The 14,338-nt window shown below is 46.1% G+C and overlaps 1 protein-coding gene across 7 annotated transcripts in view; it reads left to right on the top strand.

The window, feature by feature from the left end:
- Positions 1–14,338, top strand: part of ddo (D-aspartate oxidase) — a 216,476-nt gene that overhangs the window by 132,357 nt on the left and 69,781 nt on the right. For all 7 annotated transcript variants that reach the window (XM_038799172.1, XM_038799170.1, XM_038799168.1 and 4 more), the window contains exon 4: positions 1,422–1,598. In XM_038799172.1, the coding sequence (XP_038655100.1) occupies positions 1,422–1,598 (177 nt within the window). The remainder of the gene's footprint in view (positions 1–1,421; positions 1,599–14,338) is intronic.

Consider the following 14,338-nt stretch of genomic DNA (forward strand, 5'->3'; position numbering starts at 1 on the left):
ATAGAATCAGAGGGAGGAATATCGGCAAAGGTGGCCTGGAAAAGCAGTATTAAAGCTGCAAACCCAACGGCAGCTTTCTCTGCCGTATCATAGAACATAGAACATAGAACAGTACAGCACAGAACAGGCCCTTCGGCCCTCGATGTTGTGCCGAGCCATGATCACCCTACTCAAACCCACGTATCCACCCTATACCCGTAACCCAACAACCCCCCCTTAACCTTACTTTTTATTAGGACACTACGGGCAATTTAGCATGGCCAATCCACCTAACCCGCACATCTTTGGACTGTGGGAGGAAACCGGAGCACCCGGAGGAAACCCACGCACACATTGGGAACGTTGAAAGAATAATGGCAAGGGACAGGTGCCACGCTGTAACACCGGTGGGGCGGGTTGTGAACTCTATATCACTGGCAATAGGAAATGCCAACCTTCAGAACAATTATTCATTTTCACCAACTTTGAAATTAACTGGGCTGGACTCTCCCAAAATGAGACTATGTCCCCCACGCCAGCGTAAAAACAGTTGTGTTTTATTCCTGAAATTCCTAGAACAAAGTTACACAAATTCAATGCCCTGCAGGGGGCCTACAGGGACCCGGAGTGAAACTCGCAGCTTTTGCTGCGGATACGGGACCCCGTACTTCTGGTTCGGAGTCCGCGCATGCGCATGGCGGCGGTCTCCAGAGTCCGTGCCATGCTCAATTGTGGACTCGACTGCGGAACCACACCGCAAAAAAATGACCCCCCAATCGGCCACGTGCCATAGCCTCAAACCGCGCACATTTAATCGTCAGCCACCTATAAGTCCCCTCCCGGTATCCAATTCCCCCCCCCCCCCCCCCCCCCAGCCCCAGCCCCCACCCAGCCCCCACCCCAGCCCCCACCCGCAGACTGAGTCCGCAGCCGCCACGCCAGTACCCCGACCGGCAATAGGTGGTTAGTTCCACGCCGTTGGGAATTTGGCCGGTCGGGAGCTGGGCGGGCCGCTGGCAGTGCCCCTGGTGGGGCGGAGTACTCCGCGGTATCGCCGATTTTCAGGTCCCGGAGAATCGCCGAACCGGCACCGGGCCCGATTACGGCATGAAAGAGGATTCTCCGCCCCCCCCACACCGGCCGCGATTGTGGTGCGGGGCTGTGGAGAATCCAGCCCAATGTCTTCTTTAAATTTGGAGTATCCAACAACACCAACTTGCATTTCAATAGCACCTTTAACTTACTACCATATCGCAGGATACTTCACATGATTAAATTTGACTCGGAGGTATGTTGGTAGGACCAGTAACAAAAACAGTAGGTTTTACAGAGCATCTTGAAGGGGGAGAGAGAGATAGAGAGGTTTGGGAACATCAGGATAATTAAAATATTACATTGCTGTTCTGCCTGATGATAAATGTTTTCTTTCTATGCTTTTCCAGATGGGAGATATTTAAAGAACCTCCTGTGGAACATATCCCATTCTGGTCTGACAGTGTGCTAGCATTTCGGGTTATGAATGATGCTGAGCTGATGAGGTTTCCAGAGGCCATCTTTGGCTGGATGTACACCACTTTGCTTTGCGATTGTACCCACTATTTACCTTGGCTGGAGAAACGGTGAGTCTTTCAACCTGAATTTGGGAGGCCTCCCCTCTCTGCCTTATCAGTTGTGCTTGAATTGGTTGCACCCATGTCTCTGAGCCATAAGATTCCAGGTTCAAGTCCCACTGATTGGTTGGCAAGTTGAGTCACCTCTGATTGACCAAGTTGTTGCCATGGAGAAAGCAATGAGATCGATAAGTTCCCCAAACCGCCAACTAATTCAAAAAAGATATAAGGCTTGAACATATTCCTTTTGTTTGCAGATAAGGGTTCGTGTGTATGAATGTAAGTTTCTACTGGCACGCGTAACCTTATAAGCTTGACTGATTATCTTGTTAGTTGGTTGTTAGTGTAGTTATTAGCTCAGTCAGGATTGTTCAGCAAATGCTGCCCAATCATGGAATGACATCTAGCATTGGATGTTTTATTTTGGGTTTTGCCAGCATAGACTGATTGAGTACGGTCTGTACTCTGCCTATTACAAACAGCCAAAGGAACATGCTTATTGATTTGATTAGCCAGTCCTTGGGATGTACGGGTTACAAATCTGGCATTGCACCATCACTGACTTTCATACATGACATTGCTCAATTTTATGGTATGGATTGGATTGGATTTGTTTATTGTCACATGTACCGAGGTACAGTGAAAAGTATTTTTCTGCGAGCAGCTCAACAGATCATTAAGTACATGGGAAGAAAAGGGAATAAAAGAAAATACATAATAGGGCAACACAAGGTATACAATGTAACTACATAGCACCAGCATCGGGTGAAGCATACACGGTGTAGTGTTAATGAGGTCAGTCCATAAGAGGGCCATTTAGGAGTCTGGTAACAACGGGGAAGAAGCTGTTTTTGAGTCTGTTCGTGCGTGTTCTCAGACTTCTGTATCTCCTGCCCGATGGAAGAAGTTGGAAGAGTGAGTAAGCCGGGTGAGAGGGATCCTTGATTACGCTGCCCGCTTTCCCCAGGCAGCGGGAGGTGTAGATGGAATCCATGGATGGGAGGCAGGTTTGTGTGATGGACTGGGCGGTATTCACGACTCTCTGAAGTTTCTTGTGGTCCTGGGCCGAGCAGTTGCCATACCAGGCTGTGATGCAGCCAGATAGGATGCTTTCTATGGTGCATCTGTAAAAGTTGGTAAGGGTTAATGTGGACATGCCGAATTTCCTTAGTTTCCTGAGGAAGTATAGGCGCTGTTGCGGTTTCTTGGTGGTAGCATCGACGTGGGTGGACCAAGTCAGATTTTTGGAGATGTGTACCCCTAGGAATTTGAAACTGCTAACCATCCCCACCTTGGCCCCGTTGATGCTGACAGGGGTGTGTACAGTACTTTGCTTCCTGAAGTCAATGACCAGCTCTTTAGTTTTGCTGGCATTGAGGGAGAGATTGTTGTCGCTGCACCACTCCACTAGGTTCTCTATCTCCCTCCTGTATTCTGACTCGTCGTTTTTCGAGATCCAGCCCACTATGGTCGTATCGTCAGCAAACTTGTAGATGGAGTTGGAACCAAGTTTTGCCACGTAGTCGAGTGTGTACAGGGAGTAGAGTAGGGGGCTATGTACACAGCCTTGCGGGGCCCCGGTATTGAGGACTATTGTGGAGGAGGTGTATGCAGAACATGAATGGAAATTATCCATTCATTGTAGTAGTGTGATTTGGCTTACTTCACCTGTTCAAAGTTTTGAGATGCTTCCGTATTCCAGGGCAATTTGAAGTGTAGCGGACACTTTTCAGATCCAAAAGTGGGACCTATTAGGAGATTTCTCAACATTGAGGAAAAGGAAACAGGTTCGCTGTTACAGTGGAGTGGTAGCCCAAGCAGTATTTCACACGAATCGTGTGCTGCTTTGGGCTGCAGTAGACTGCTTAAGTTAGGGTTTGCTGTGTTGTTGCCCTCTGCTGGCAGCAACTGATGACAGGTAAAATTGAATACTCACTGCTCGTCGAATTAATACAGTTTATTGTCCAACTCAGAATTTAAGCTATGTGTTTATTCAAACAATCGCATTAGTTTCAAGACTCATGACTTGAATGAAAATATTTGACCCGTACAGAGAGAAATGGCCAGGCTTGCTCTGAAGGATGTACGGTTGTGAGTTTTCAAACTCAGGTCTGCTCTTGGGAAGGTTGATCCTCAAGGTTATCACTGTTGAGTTTCGGACGTTCCGACTATTTGATAAGGTTTAAGTTAACCAATCATTCAGTTTCTAGGCATCATTCATCCTTGAGAGTGCCTTGCTCTTGATGTTCCAAAACAAAGTGTTATCAGTGAAATTTCCAGTTGCAAGTAGTCTTTCTGTCTGTTACCATGATGTTCATTCTGCAGAGAGGCAGTTTTTCACACCGACAAATCTGGTGGCCTCTTTTACCAGCATGCCTCACGGCATTATGTTAGCAATTGTCCTCTTTTACCATCATGCATCAGAGCACAATGTTGATCATCTTTCCCATTAGGTGACTGAAGGAATTTAAGGGTTAATTTATATCTAAAGTCTAGTCTTTCTTTAATTTAGTAATTAACTAAAATTTGTTCTTTGGGTTGGAAGAAGGTGAGTTTTAGGCCAGGTTTAAAATCGGATTCGGGCAGGTTTTGCTTGCAACGACAGCTAGTTAATTAGATAGCCGGTTTAAACTGGTTTTCAGAGGCTGGATTCAGAGAGTATAAAAGCAGACCATCTTACAGTGCCATGTCTGCACTGGAGTGCTGCTTTGGTATACAATATAGTGCTTAAGTTGGAGTTTGGTGACTGAGGGAGTTCGGTGAGGAGGGAACAAAGTGATCCTTTCATTTTCTACCTTTCCTCAGGAAGGCAAGAGGTGGCTTTGGTAAATAGGACCTGTAAAACTGTGAAAGCTGAGTCCTTGAACATTTTCACGGCTCAGATCGATAGGCTTTTACATTCCAGGAGCGGAGACAGCTGGACCTGCGAGGGACACCCTGACTGTGGCAGCGGGCTGAGTTTCAAAAAGAAACTCGTGAGTAACATCACAGGAAAACATTAAGTTCTTTGGTTGGTGAGAAGCTGCTGTGAGGGAGTGTGTTTAAATAGCTTTAATTAGAAAAACATATATAAAGTTGCTCCTTGAATTTCAGTAAGGAACACTAGCAATAGGGAAGTAAAGTTGAATCAAGTTAAGGTGAAATAAGGTACTGTAATAAAGTAAACAAAATACATAAAGACAGAGATCGGAGCTGGGAGGATAAAGGAGCAAGAGCGAGACTGGTAGAGAAACCTGGTGGATAAACAAGTGACAAAGCGAGACTGAGAGCGGAGCTGGGTGGATAAAGGAGCAACAAAAAGAGTGAGACTGTGAGCGGAGTGTTAGCTTGGATCTTCTGAAGTGACATCGGGATTCATAGGTTATGTAGGGAAGCAGCTGATTGGGTGAGTATGGTAGGGTAAGTATTTCATACTTTTATCACTTATAGTTTTTAAGGTGTTATTTTGTGTTTCATTGTTTGTAACAGCTACATTCTGTAATAACAAAGTGCAGGGAAGAAGGGCCCGAGAGTAATTGATATTATTTGTTGTTAAGTATCTTCCGAAAGGTGTAATTTAATTCAAAGGGGTAAGTCAGGCAGAGTGCTCAAAGCCGTTGTGTGATCGTCCTGCTCTATGTGGGAAGCCAGAATTATTTCCACCTCCTGGGGCCAGCATTGGTACAGGAAGTGTTTCCAATGGGTTAGCCCTGCTGCCTCACGGCGCCGAGGTCCCAGGTTCAATCTCGGCTCTGGGGCACTGTCTGTGTGGAGTTTGCACGTTCTCCCCGTGTTTGTGTAGGTTTCGCCCCCACAACCCAAAGATGTGCAGCGTAGGTGGATTGGCCACTCTAAATTGCCGCTTAATTGGAAAACATTAATTGGGTACTCTAAATTTATTTTTAAAAAGGAAGTGTTTCCAGCTGCAGCTCCTGATGCTGTAAAAAAGACTCCGAGAATGATATGTTGCCTCCCTGGTGCTAGGGTTAAGGATATTTCAGAGTGGTGACAGGACATTACCGAAATGGGAGGGAACAGTCAGTGGTCGTGGTGCATATTGGTACAAATGATATTGGTTTAAAAAGTGATGAGGTCCTAAAAGCAGAATACAGGGAGCTGGGAAGAAAGATGGCGATCTCAGGATTACTACCAGTGCTACATGCTCATCAGAGTAGAAATAGCAGGATATATTGATGGATATCTGGCTGATGAGATGGTGCAAGGGGGAGGGTTTCAGAATCCTGGGACATTGGGATCGGTTCCGGAGGGCTGGGACCATACAAACTAGATGGTTACACCTGAGCAGAGCTGGGACTGATGCTTTAGGGGGAGTAGTTGCGACAGTGGTAGGGGGTTGGGAACCTATGCACGGAGTCAGAGGAGGGGGAAACATGGACAGATTAAAACGGCTGTAAGGGTAATAAGAAAAATGATAGGCAAAGAAATCAAGGGCCAGAATCAAACAGGGCCTGAAGTGAAAAATAGGGGGAACTGGAGAAGTAATGTCAAACGACAAGCTCTAAGGCTTTGTGCCTTAATACGCAAAGCATTCACAATAAAATGAATGAATTCATTGAACAAACAGATATAAATGGATATGATATAGTCAGAATTACGGAGTGGCGGCTGTGTGGCGACCAGGGATGGGATCTGAACATCCCAGGGCATTCGGTGTCCAGAAAGGATAAACTAAAAGGAAATGATGGTGGGGTTGGATTGATTTTAACAAAATCAGAGGAGATTAATGCAATAGAGAGGGAAGATATTTGGCGGGATTCTCCGACCACCTGCCGGGTTGTTGAATCACCGGGGGGAGGGGGGGGGGGGGGGGGATAGGGGGGGGATATCCCGCCGCTCCGACGCCGGCTGCCGTATTCTCTGCCGTCGGTTTGCGGGCGGGAGTCAGGTTTACGCCGTTTGAGGTGAGGGACGCTGTCAGTGTCCCTGCTGATTTTATCTGTGAGAAATGCACCCATCTCCAGCTCCTCAGAAACCGTGTTAGGGAACTGGAGCTGGAGCTGGATGAACTTCGGATCATTCGGGAGGCAGAGGTGGTCATAGATAGAAGCTTCAGGGCGGCATAGATGCGGGCAGGTTGTTTCCACTGGCGGGTGACAGCAGAACTAGGGGGCATAGCCTCAAAATAAGGGGAAGTAGATTTAGAACTGAGTTTAGGAGGAACTTCTTCACCCAAAGGGTTGTGAATCTATGGAATTCCTTGCCCAGTGAAGCAGTTGAGGCTCCTTCATTACATGTTTTTAAGGTAAAGATAGATAGTTTTTTGAAGAATAAAGGGATTAAGGGTTATGGTGTTCGGGCCGGAAAGTGGAGCTGAGTCCACAAAAGATCAGCCATGATCTCATTGAATGGCGGAGCAGGCTCGAGGGGCCAGATGGCCTACTCCTGCTCCTAGTTCTTATGTTCTTATGTTCTTATGTTCTTATGTAGTTACTCCGAAGAATAAAGATAGATGGGTGATGGTGAGAGGGGCTGGGAGGAAACAGTCAGTACAGGGATCTCCTGTGGTCATTCCCCTTAGTAACAAGTATACCGCTTTGGATACTGTTTGGGGGGGGGGGACGACTTACCCGGGGTAAGCCATGGGGTACAGGTCTCTGGCACAGAGTCTGTCTCTGTTGCTCAGAAGGGAAGGGGGGAGAAGAGTAGAGCATTAGTCATTGGAGACTCCATAGTTAGGGGGATAGATGGGAGATTCTGTGGGAACGAGAGAGACTCGCGGTTGGAGTGTTGCCTCCCAGGTGCTAGGGTCCGTGATGTCTCGGATCGTGTTTTCGGGATCCTTAAGGGGGAGGGGGAGCAGCCCCAAGTCGTGGTCCACATAGGTACCAACGACAGAGATAGGAAAAGGGATAGGGATGTAAGGCAGGAATTCAGGGAGCTAGGGTGGAACCTTAGATCTAGGACAAACAGAGTTATCTCTGGGTTGTTACCCGCGCCACGTGCTAGCGAGACGAGGAATAGGGAGAGAGAGAGCAGTTGAACACGTGGCTGCAGGGATGGTTTCCCTGGGGTAGGTGGGACCTCTACAAACGGGATAGTCTACACCTGGACCAGAGGGGTACCAATATCCTGGGGGGTAAATTTGCTAATGCTCTTCAGGAGGGTTTAAACTAGTTCAGCAGAGGATTGGGAACCTGAATTTTAGCTCCAGTATACAGGAGGTTGAGAGGAGTGAGGTCATGAGTAAGGTTTCAAAGGTGCAGGAGTGTACCAGCAGGCAGGAAGGTGGTTTAAAGTGTGTCTACTTCAATGCCAGAAGCATCCGGAATAAGGTGGGTAAACTTGCAGCATGGGTTGGTACCTGGAACTTCGAAGTTGTGGCCATTTCGGAGACATGGATAGAGCAGGGACAGGAATGGTTGTTGCAGGTGCCGGGGTTTAGATATTTCAGTAATCTCAGGGAAAGTGATAAAAGAGGGGGAGGGGTGGCATTGTTAGTCAAGGACAGTATTACGGTGGCAGAAAGGATGTTTGATGAGGACTCGAATACTGAGGTAGTATGGGCTGAGGTTAGAAACAGGAAAGGAGAGGTCACCCTGTTAGGGCTTTTCTATAGGCCTCCGAAAAGTTCCAGAGATGTAGAGGAGGATTGCAAAGATGATTCTGGATAGGAGCGAAAGTAACAGGGTAGTTGTTATTGGGGACTTTAACTCTCCAAATATTAACTGGAAACACTCTAGTTCGAGTACTTTAGATGGGTCCGTTTTTGTCCAATGTGTGCAGGAGGGTTTCCTGACACAGTATGTAGATAGGCCAACGAGAGGCAAGGCCATATTGGATTTGGTACTGGGTAATGAACCAGGACAGGTGTGGGATTTGGAGGTAGGTGTGTACTTTGGTGATAGTGACCACAATTCGATTACGTTTACTTTAGTGATGGAAAGGGATAGGTATATACCGGAGAGCAAGAGTTATATCTGGGGGAAAGGCAATTATGATGAGATGAGGCAAGACTTGGGATGCATCGGATGGGGAGGGAAACTGCAGGGGATGGGCACAATGGAAATGTGGAGCATGTTCAAGGAACAGCTACTGCGTGTCCTTGATAACTATGTACCTGTCAGGCAGGGAGGAAGTGGTCGAGCGAGGGAACCGTGGTTTACTAAAGTAGTTGAAACACTTGTTAAGAGGAAGAAGGAGGCTTATGTAAAGATGAGACGTGAAGGTTCAGTTAGGGCGCTCGAGAGTTACAAGTTAGCTAGGAAGGATCTAAAGAGAGAGCTAAGAACAGCCAGGAGGCAACATGAGAAGTCTTTGGCAGGTAGGATCAAGGATAACCCTAAAGCTTTCGATAGATATGTCAGGAATAAAAGAATGACTAGGGCAAGAGTAGGGCCAGTCAAGGACAGTAGTGGGAAGTTGTGCGTGGATTCCGAGGAGATGAGAGGTGCTAAATGAGTATTTTTCGTCAGTATTCACACAGGAAAAAGACAATGTTGTCGAGGAGAATACTGAGATTCAGGCTACTAGACTAGAAGAGCTTGAGGTTCATAAAGAGGAGGTGTTAGTAATTCTGGAAAGTGTGAAAATAGATAAGTCCCCTGGGCCGGATGGGATTTATCCGAGGATTCTCTGGGAAGCTAGGGAGGAGATTGCTGAGCCTTTGGCTTTGACCTTTAAGTCATCTTTGTCTACAGGAATAGTGCCAGAAGACTGGAGGATAGCAAATGTTGTCCCCTTGTTCAAGAAGGGGAGTAGAGACAACCCCGGTAACTATAGACCAGTGAGCCTTACTTCTGTTGTGGGAAAAGTCTTGGAAAGGTTTATAAGAGATAGGATGTATAATCATCTGGAAAGGAATAACATGATTAGAGATAGGCAACACGGTTTTGTCATGCCTCACAAACCTTATTGAATTCTTTTAGAAGGTGACCAAACAGGTGGATGAGGGTGAAGCAGTTGATGTGGTGTATATGGATTTCAGTAAAGCGTTTGATAAGGTTCCCCACGGTAGGCTTTTGCAGAAAATAGGGAGGGATGGGATTCAGGGTGATTTAGTAGTTTGGATCAGAAATTGGCTAGCTGGAAGAAGACAAAGGGTGGTGGTTGATGGGAAATGTTCAGACTGGAGTCCAGTTACTAGTAGTGTACCACAAGGATCTGTTTTGGGGCCACTGCTGTTTGTCATTTTTTTAAATGACCTGGAGGGGGGTGTACAAGGATGGGTGAATAAATTTGCAGATGACACTAAAGTTGGTGGAGTTGTGGACAGTGCGGAAGGATGTTACAAGTTACAGAAGGACATAGATAAGGCGCAGAGCTGGGCTGAGAGGTGGAAAATGGAGTTTAATGCAGAAAAGTGTGAGGTGATTCATTTTGGAAGGAATAACAGGAAGACAGAGTACTGGGCTAATGGTAAGATTCTTGGTAGTGTGGACGAGCAGAGAGATCTCAGTGTCCATGTACATAGATCCCTGAAGGTTGCCACCCAGGTTGAGAGGGTTGTTAAGAAGGCGTACGGTGTGTTAGCTTTTATTGATAGAGGGATTGAGTTTCGGAGCCATGAGGTCATGTTGCAGCTGTACAAAACTCTGGTGCGGCCGCATTTGGAGTATTGCGTGCAATTCTGGTCGCCGCATTATAGGAAGGATGTGGAAGCATTGGAAAGGGTGCAGAGGAGATTTACCAGAATGTTGCCTGGTATGGAGGGAAGATCTTATGAGGGAAGGCTGAGGGACGTGAGGCTGTTTTGGTTAGAGAGAAGAAGGTTAAGAGGTGACTTAATTGAGGCATACAAGATGATCAGAGGATTAGATAGGGTGGACAGTGAGAGCCTTTTTCCTCGGACGGTGATGTCTAGCACGAAGGGACATAGCTTTAAATTGAGGGGAGATTGATATAGGACAGATATCAGAGGTAGGTTCTTTACTCAGAGTAGTAAGGGCGTGAATGCCCTGCCTGCAACAGTAGTGGACTTGCCAATATTAAGGGCCTTTAAATGGTCAGTGGGTAAACATATGGATGATAATGGAATAGTGTAGATGGACTTTAGAGTGGTTTCACAGGTCGGCGCAACATTGAGGGCCAAAGAGCCTGTACTGCGCTGTAATGTTCTATGTCGGCTGGGGGCCATTAGCAGCGGCCCCCCCCCCCAGCAATTCTCTGAGTCCCGATGGGCCGAGCGGCCGTGCGTTCGTGGCCAGTCCTGCCGGCATGAAATGGACACGGCCCACCATGTTGGGACCTGGTTTGTCAGCCGTTAAGCGGGGTCCTTGGGGCGGGGGGGGGGGGGGGGGGGGCGGGGGGGGGATGTGGGGGAAGGATCTGGCCCCGGGGGGGGTCGCACGGTGTGGGCCTATGACGTGGAGGCACTTTTTCCCTACGCGCCGGCCTCTTTAGGGCTCCGCCATGGCTGGCGCGGAGAAGAACCCCCCTGCGCATGCGCAGGAAACACACCGCCGGTTCTGCGCATGCGCGGGAACAAGGTGGCCCTTCGGCGCCAGTTGGCGCTGCGCCAACCCCTCTGGTACCGGCCTAGCCCCCGGAAGTGTGGAGGATTCCACAACTTCCGGGTGGCCCGATGCCGGAGTGGGTTGCGCCGTTCTTGGCACCGACGTCGGGCCATCGCGCCAAGAGCAGGAGAATCCTGCACATTCGCTCTGACAATGTGAAATCAGATTGGATAGAGCTGTGAAACACTAAGGGTCAAAAACCATTCGTGGTGGTTATATATAAACCTCCAAACTGTAGTGGGGATGCTGGGAATAGCGTGGAAAAGGAAATTAGAGACACATGCAATAAAGAAACATCTGTAATTATGGGCGACTTTAATCTGCACATAGATTGGGAAAATCAAATTAGTATCAATATCGTAGAGGAGAAATTCCTGGTGTGTAAACGGGATGATTTTCTGACCAATGCATTGAAGAACCAACTGGTGAACAGGCCATCCCAGACTGGGTATTTTGTAATGAGAAGGGAATAATTGGTAATCTAGTCATGCAACCATAATATGATAGAATGGAGTATGACGTAGTTGATTCTGAGACTAAATTCCTGAATCTTAATCAGGGAAACTATGATGGTATGAGGTGCGAGCTGGCTATGATGGATCGGGAAATGTTGCTAAATGGCAAACGTGGGGCGGTACGCTGGCACAGTGGTTAGCAGTGTTGCCTCACAGCTCCTGGTACCCCGGTTCAATTCTGGCCTCAGGCTACTCTCTGCTGCCGTCAGACAGCGGTGTCAGGCAGTGGAGAATGCAGCCCTATACCTGCAATGCTGCTTACACACATTCACCATCACTGCTGTGATAGCTTCTATAATTAACCTAAACTTTCTCCTTCATTGTTCCCTGACTGTAGAGATCTACCACGCGGACCAAGTGGCACTTGCGATCACTAAAACTCAGTAGAAATTTGAGTTAACACTTCTCAGGTGCAAATCGTTTTATTTGTCACTAGCGATTACAATTGAGAATCATTTAAATCTTTGATGCACGATCAATTACACAAAGACGAGAGTTGGATGCAATCAAGGCTTTATTACACTCAGATGTGTAATAAAGATGTGTGGCCTCCAACAGCAGCTGGCGAAATGGCTGCTGTACGGGGAGCACACATATTTATACTCCGCCGACTGGGCGGAGCCAGCAGGCAGGGAACTACCCCCGTACCTGTAGTACAGGGCCTTACCACAAATCACCTAATATATACATCAGTGGTGACTACCACAATCTTATTCTCTAATAAGTCCAGCTAGCAAAAGGACTCAAATCGATCCATCATTTGTTGAGGTGATATGTGTCCCAATGAATGAATTTGTTGAGCTAAAAAAGGGCATTAGTGATTGTGGTGCGACTGGTTTACAAGATTGAACTTCTCTCCGAATTTCATCATCATACGATTGGATACCTGATTCTAACCATGTCCATTTTCCTTCTCTTGTGCAAACTTCCTGCATTTCACGTAACTCATGTAATAAGGTGGTTACTCCCAATTTGTAAATGTGTCTGGATTCCTGATGCCATTGAGAGGCAGAAAGGGAGGCAGCTTCCTTTGCTGCTTGGTCCGCAAGAGCATTTCCTCTTACTTCCATAGTGTCCTCATTGAGTATGGGCTTTACATTTTAGAACTGATACTTCTTTTGGTAAGGCCATAGCTTCGAGAAGATCTCGTACTTCCTTTCCATTTCGGATAAGTGTACCCGCTGTTGTGAGAAATCCTCTTTTTCTCCACAGATGGCCAAAATCATGTGCTACTCCAAAACCATATCTGGATCAGTATTGATGTTAGCAGATTTATCTCTTGCCACATGACATGCTTCTCTTAGTGCCTTTAATTCGGCCTGCTGAGCTGATGTACCTGGGGGCAAATTTCCTTCAGCTAATACTTCGTATGGGCTTGTGACTGCCCACCCAGCTTCTCTGATACCCTTGTCAATAAAAGAGGAACCATCAGTGAATAGGATTCTACCATGTGGATCTAGTGGCACTTGCGATCACTGAAACTCAGTAGAAATTTGAGTTAACACTTCTCAGGTGCAAATATGAATAGTTTTATTTGTCTCTATCGATTACAATTGAGAATCATTTAAATCTTCTACTAAGTCCAGCTAGCAAAAGGACTCAAAGAGAAGCAGTTTTGTAGAAAATTCAACTTTCAAATAATACAGAAATTATTTTCTTGCTTACGGCAAAACAGCTTGTATTTACTTCAAGAGTCAGAATGGAAAAGTGAAAATATGAAAAATAGAGAGACAGCGAGTAAGTTAGATCGAAGTATAGATGATTCATGAGAGGAAAATGGCCGTACGATCTATCACAGTTATACTAAATCATATCATACTTTAGCCATCTAGCTATACCCCGATGTAATCTTAATTGGTTTGGGTTAACATCAAATAAGTTTGATTCGATGTTTTGGCGTGTCATTTAATATGCAACATTAACTTAAATGTATTCTTGTATGAGCTATGGAATGCGATTCGGTTTCCTTATCGCATACAGCTTGAACCAGTTTCTTGCTGACTTGCTTGTTAGGACAGTGGTCTCTATGCTGTTGCCATGGAGCTTGCCATGTCCTTGGGTTACTTTTATCTTGTGAGCTGCATAGGAATCTCGTTTTTAATCTATAATGCTGTGTTCTGTTGAAGCTATGTTTTGAAATGCTGAATGTGTGTTTTGAAATGACCTGAGGTTATGAGTGAGTTTTTAAAATGGTCAGTAGACCAGGGTCTTAATGCTAAATAGCTATCTTTTAACTATCACTTTTACCTATTAGATGTATTAGAAAGCAGTGGGCTTCTACACTGACATTGACATCTTCAGTATTCCTTGCGATATATTGAGGAAGCTCGTTATAACTTTGAAAGCCAAATTGTAATGGGTAGCGATTGCTCCTGCAACTCGATGCACCATTTTTCATTTACTTTGCTATTTATCATTGACTATGTTCAACTGCTGCCACCTTCAATACAAAATAAATCTGCCACGCTATTTGTGTACAAGACAATCAGAGCAGGAAAGCTACATTGTTTATGATGGAAGGTCAGTGTAAATCATGTTCCTTTGTAGAAGACCTGCCACCCAGCAGCAAATAAAGCCAATATCGATGCATGGTAATTATAAAACTTTTCAAAGAGTAACAAATTATCTGGTTAGTAATTCTAAAGTTGGTTGAATAGTTTTAAAATGATACGATGAAATGTCAGTGCTGGTTGGAAGAATGCATGAATAGCCTACTTTGGTAACTGAGCTTTAGAAACAGCAGGGAGTGTAATGTTGGTGGGCTTTTGATTATAATCAATGG

The sequence above is a fragment of the Scyliorhinus canicula genome, chromosome 6, assembly GCF_902713615.1.
Source record: "Scyliorhinus canicula chromosome 6, sScyCan1.1, whole genome shotgun sequence".
In the NCBI taxonomy this organism is placed as follows: domain Eukaryota; kingdom Metazoa; phylum Chordata; class Chondrichthyes; order Carcharhiniformes; family Scyliorhinidae; genus Scyliorhinus; species Scyliorhinus canicula.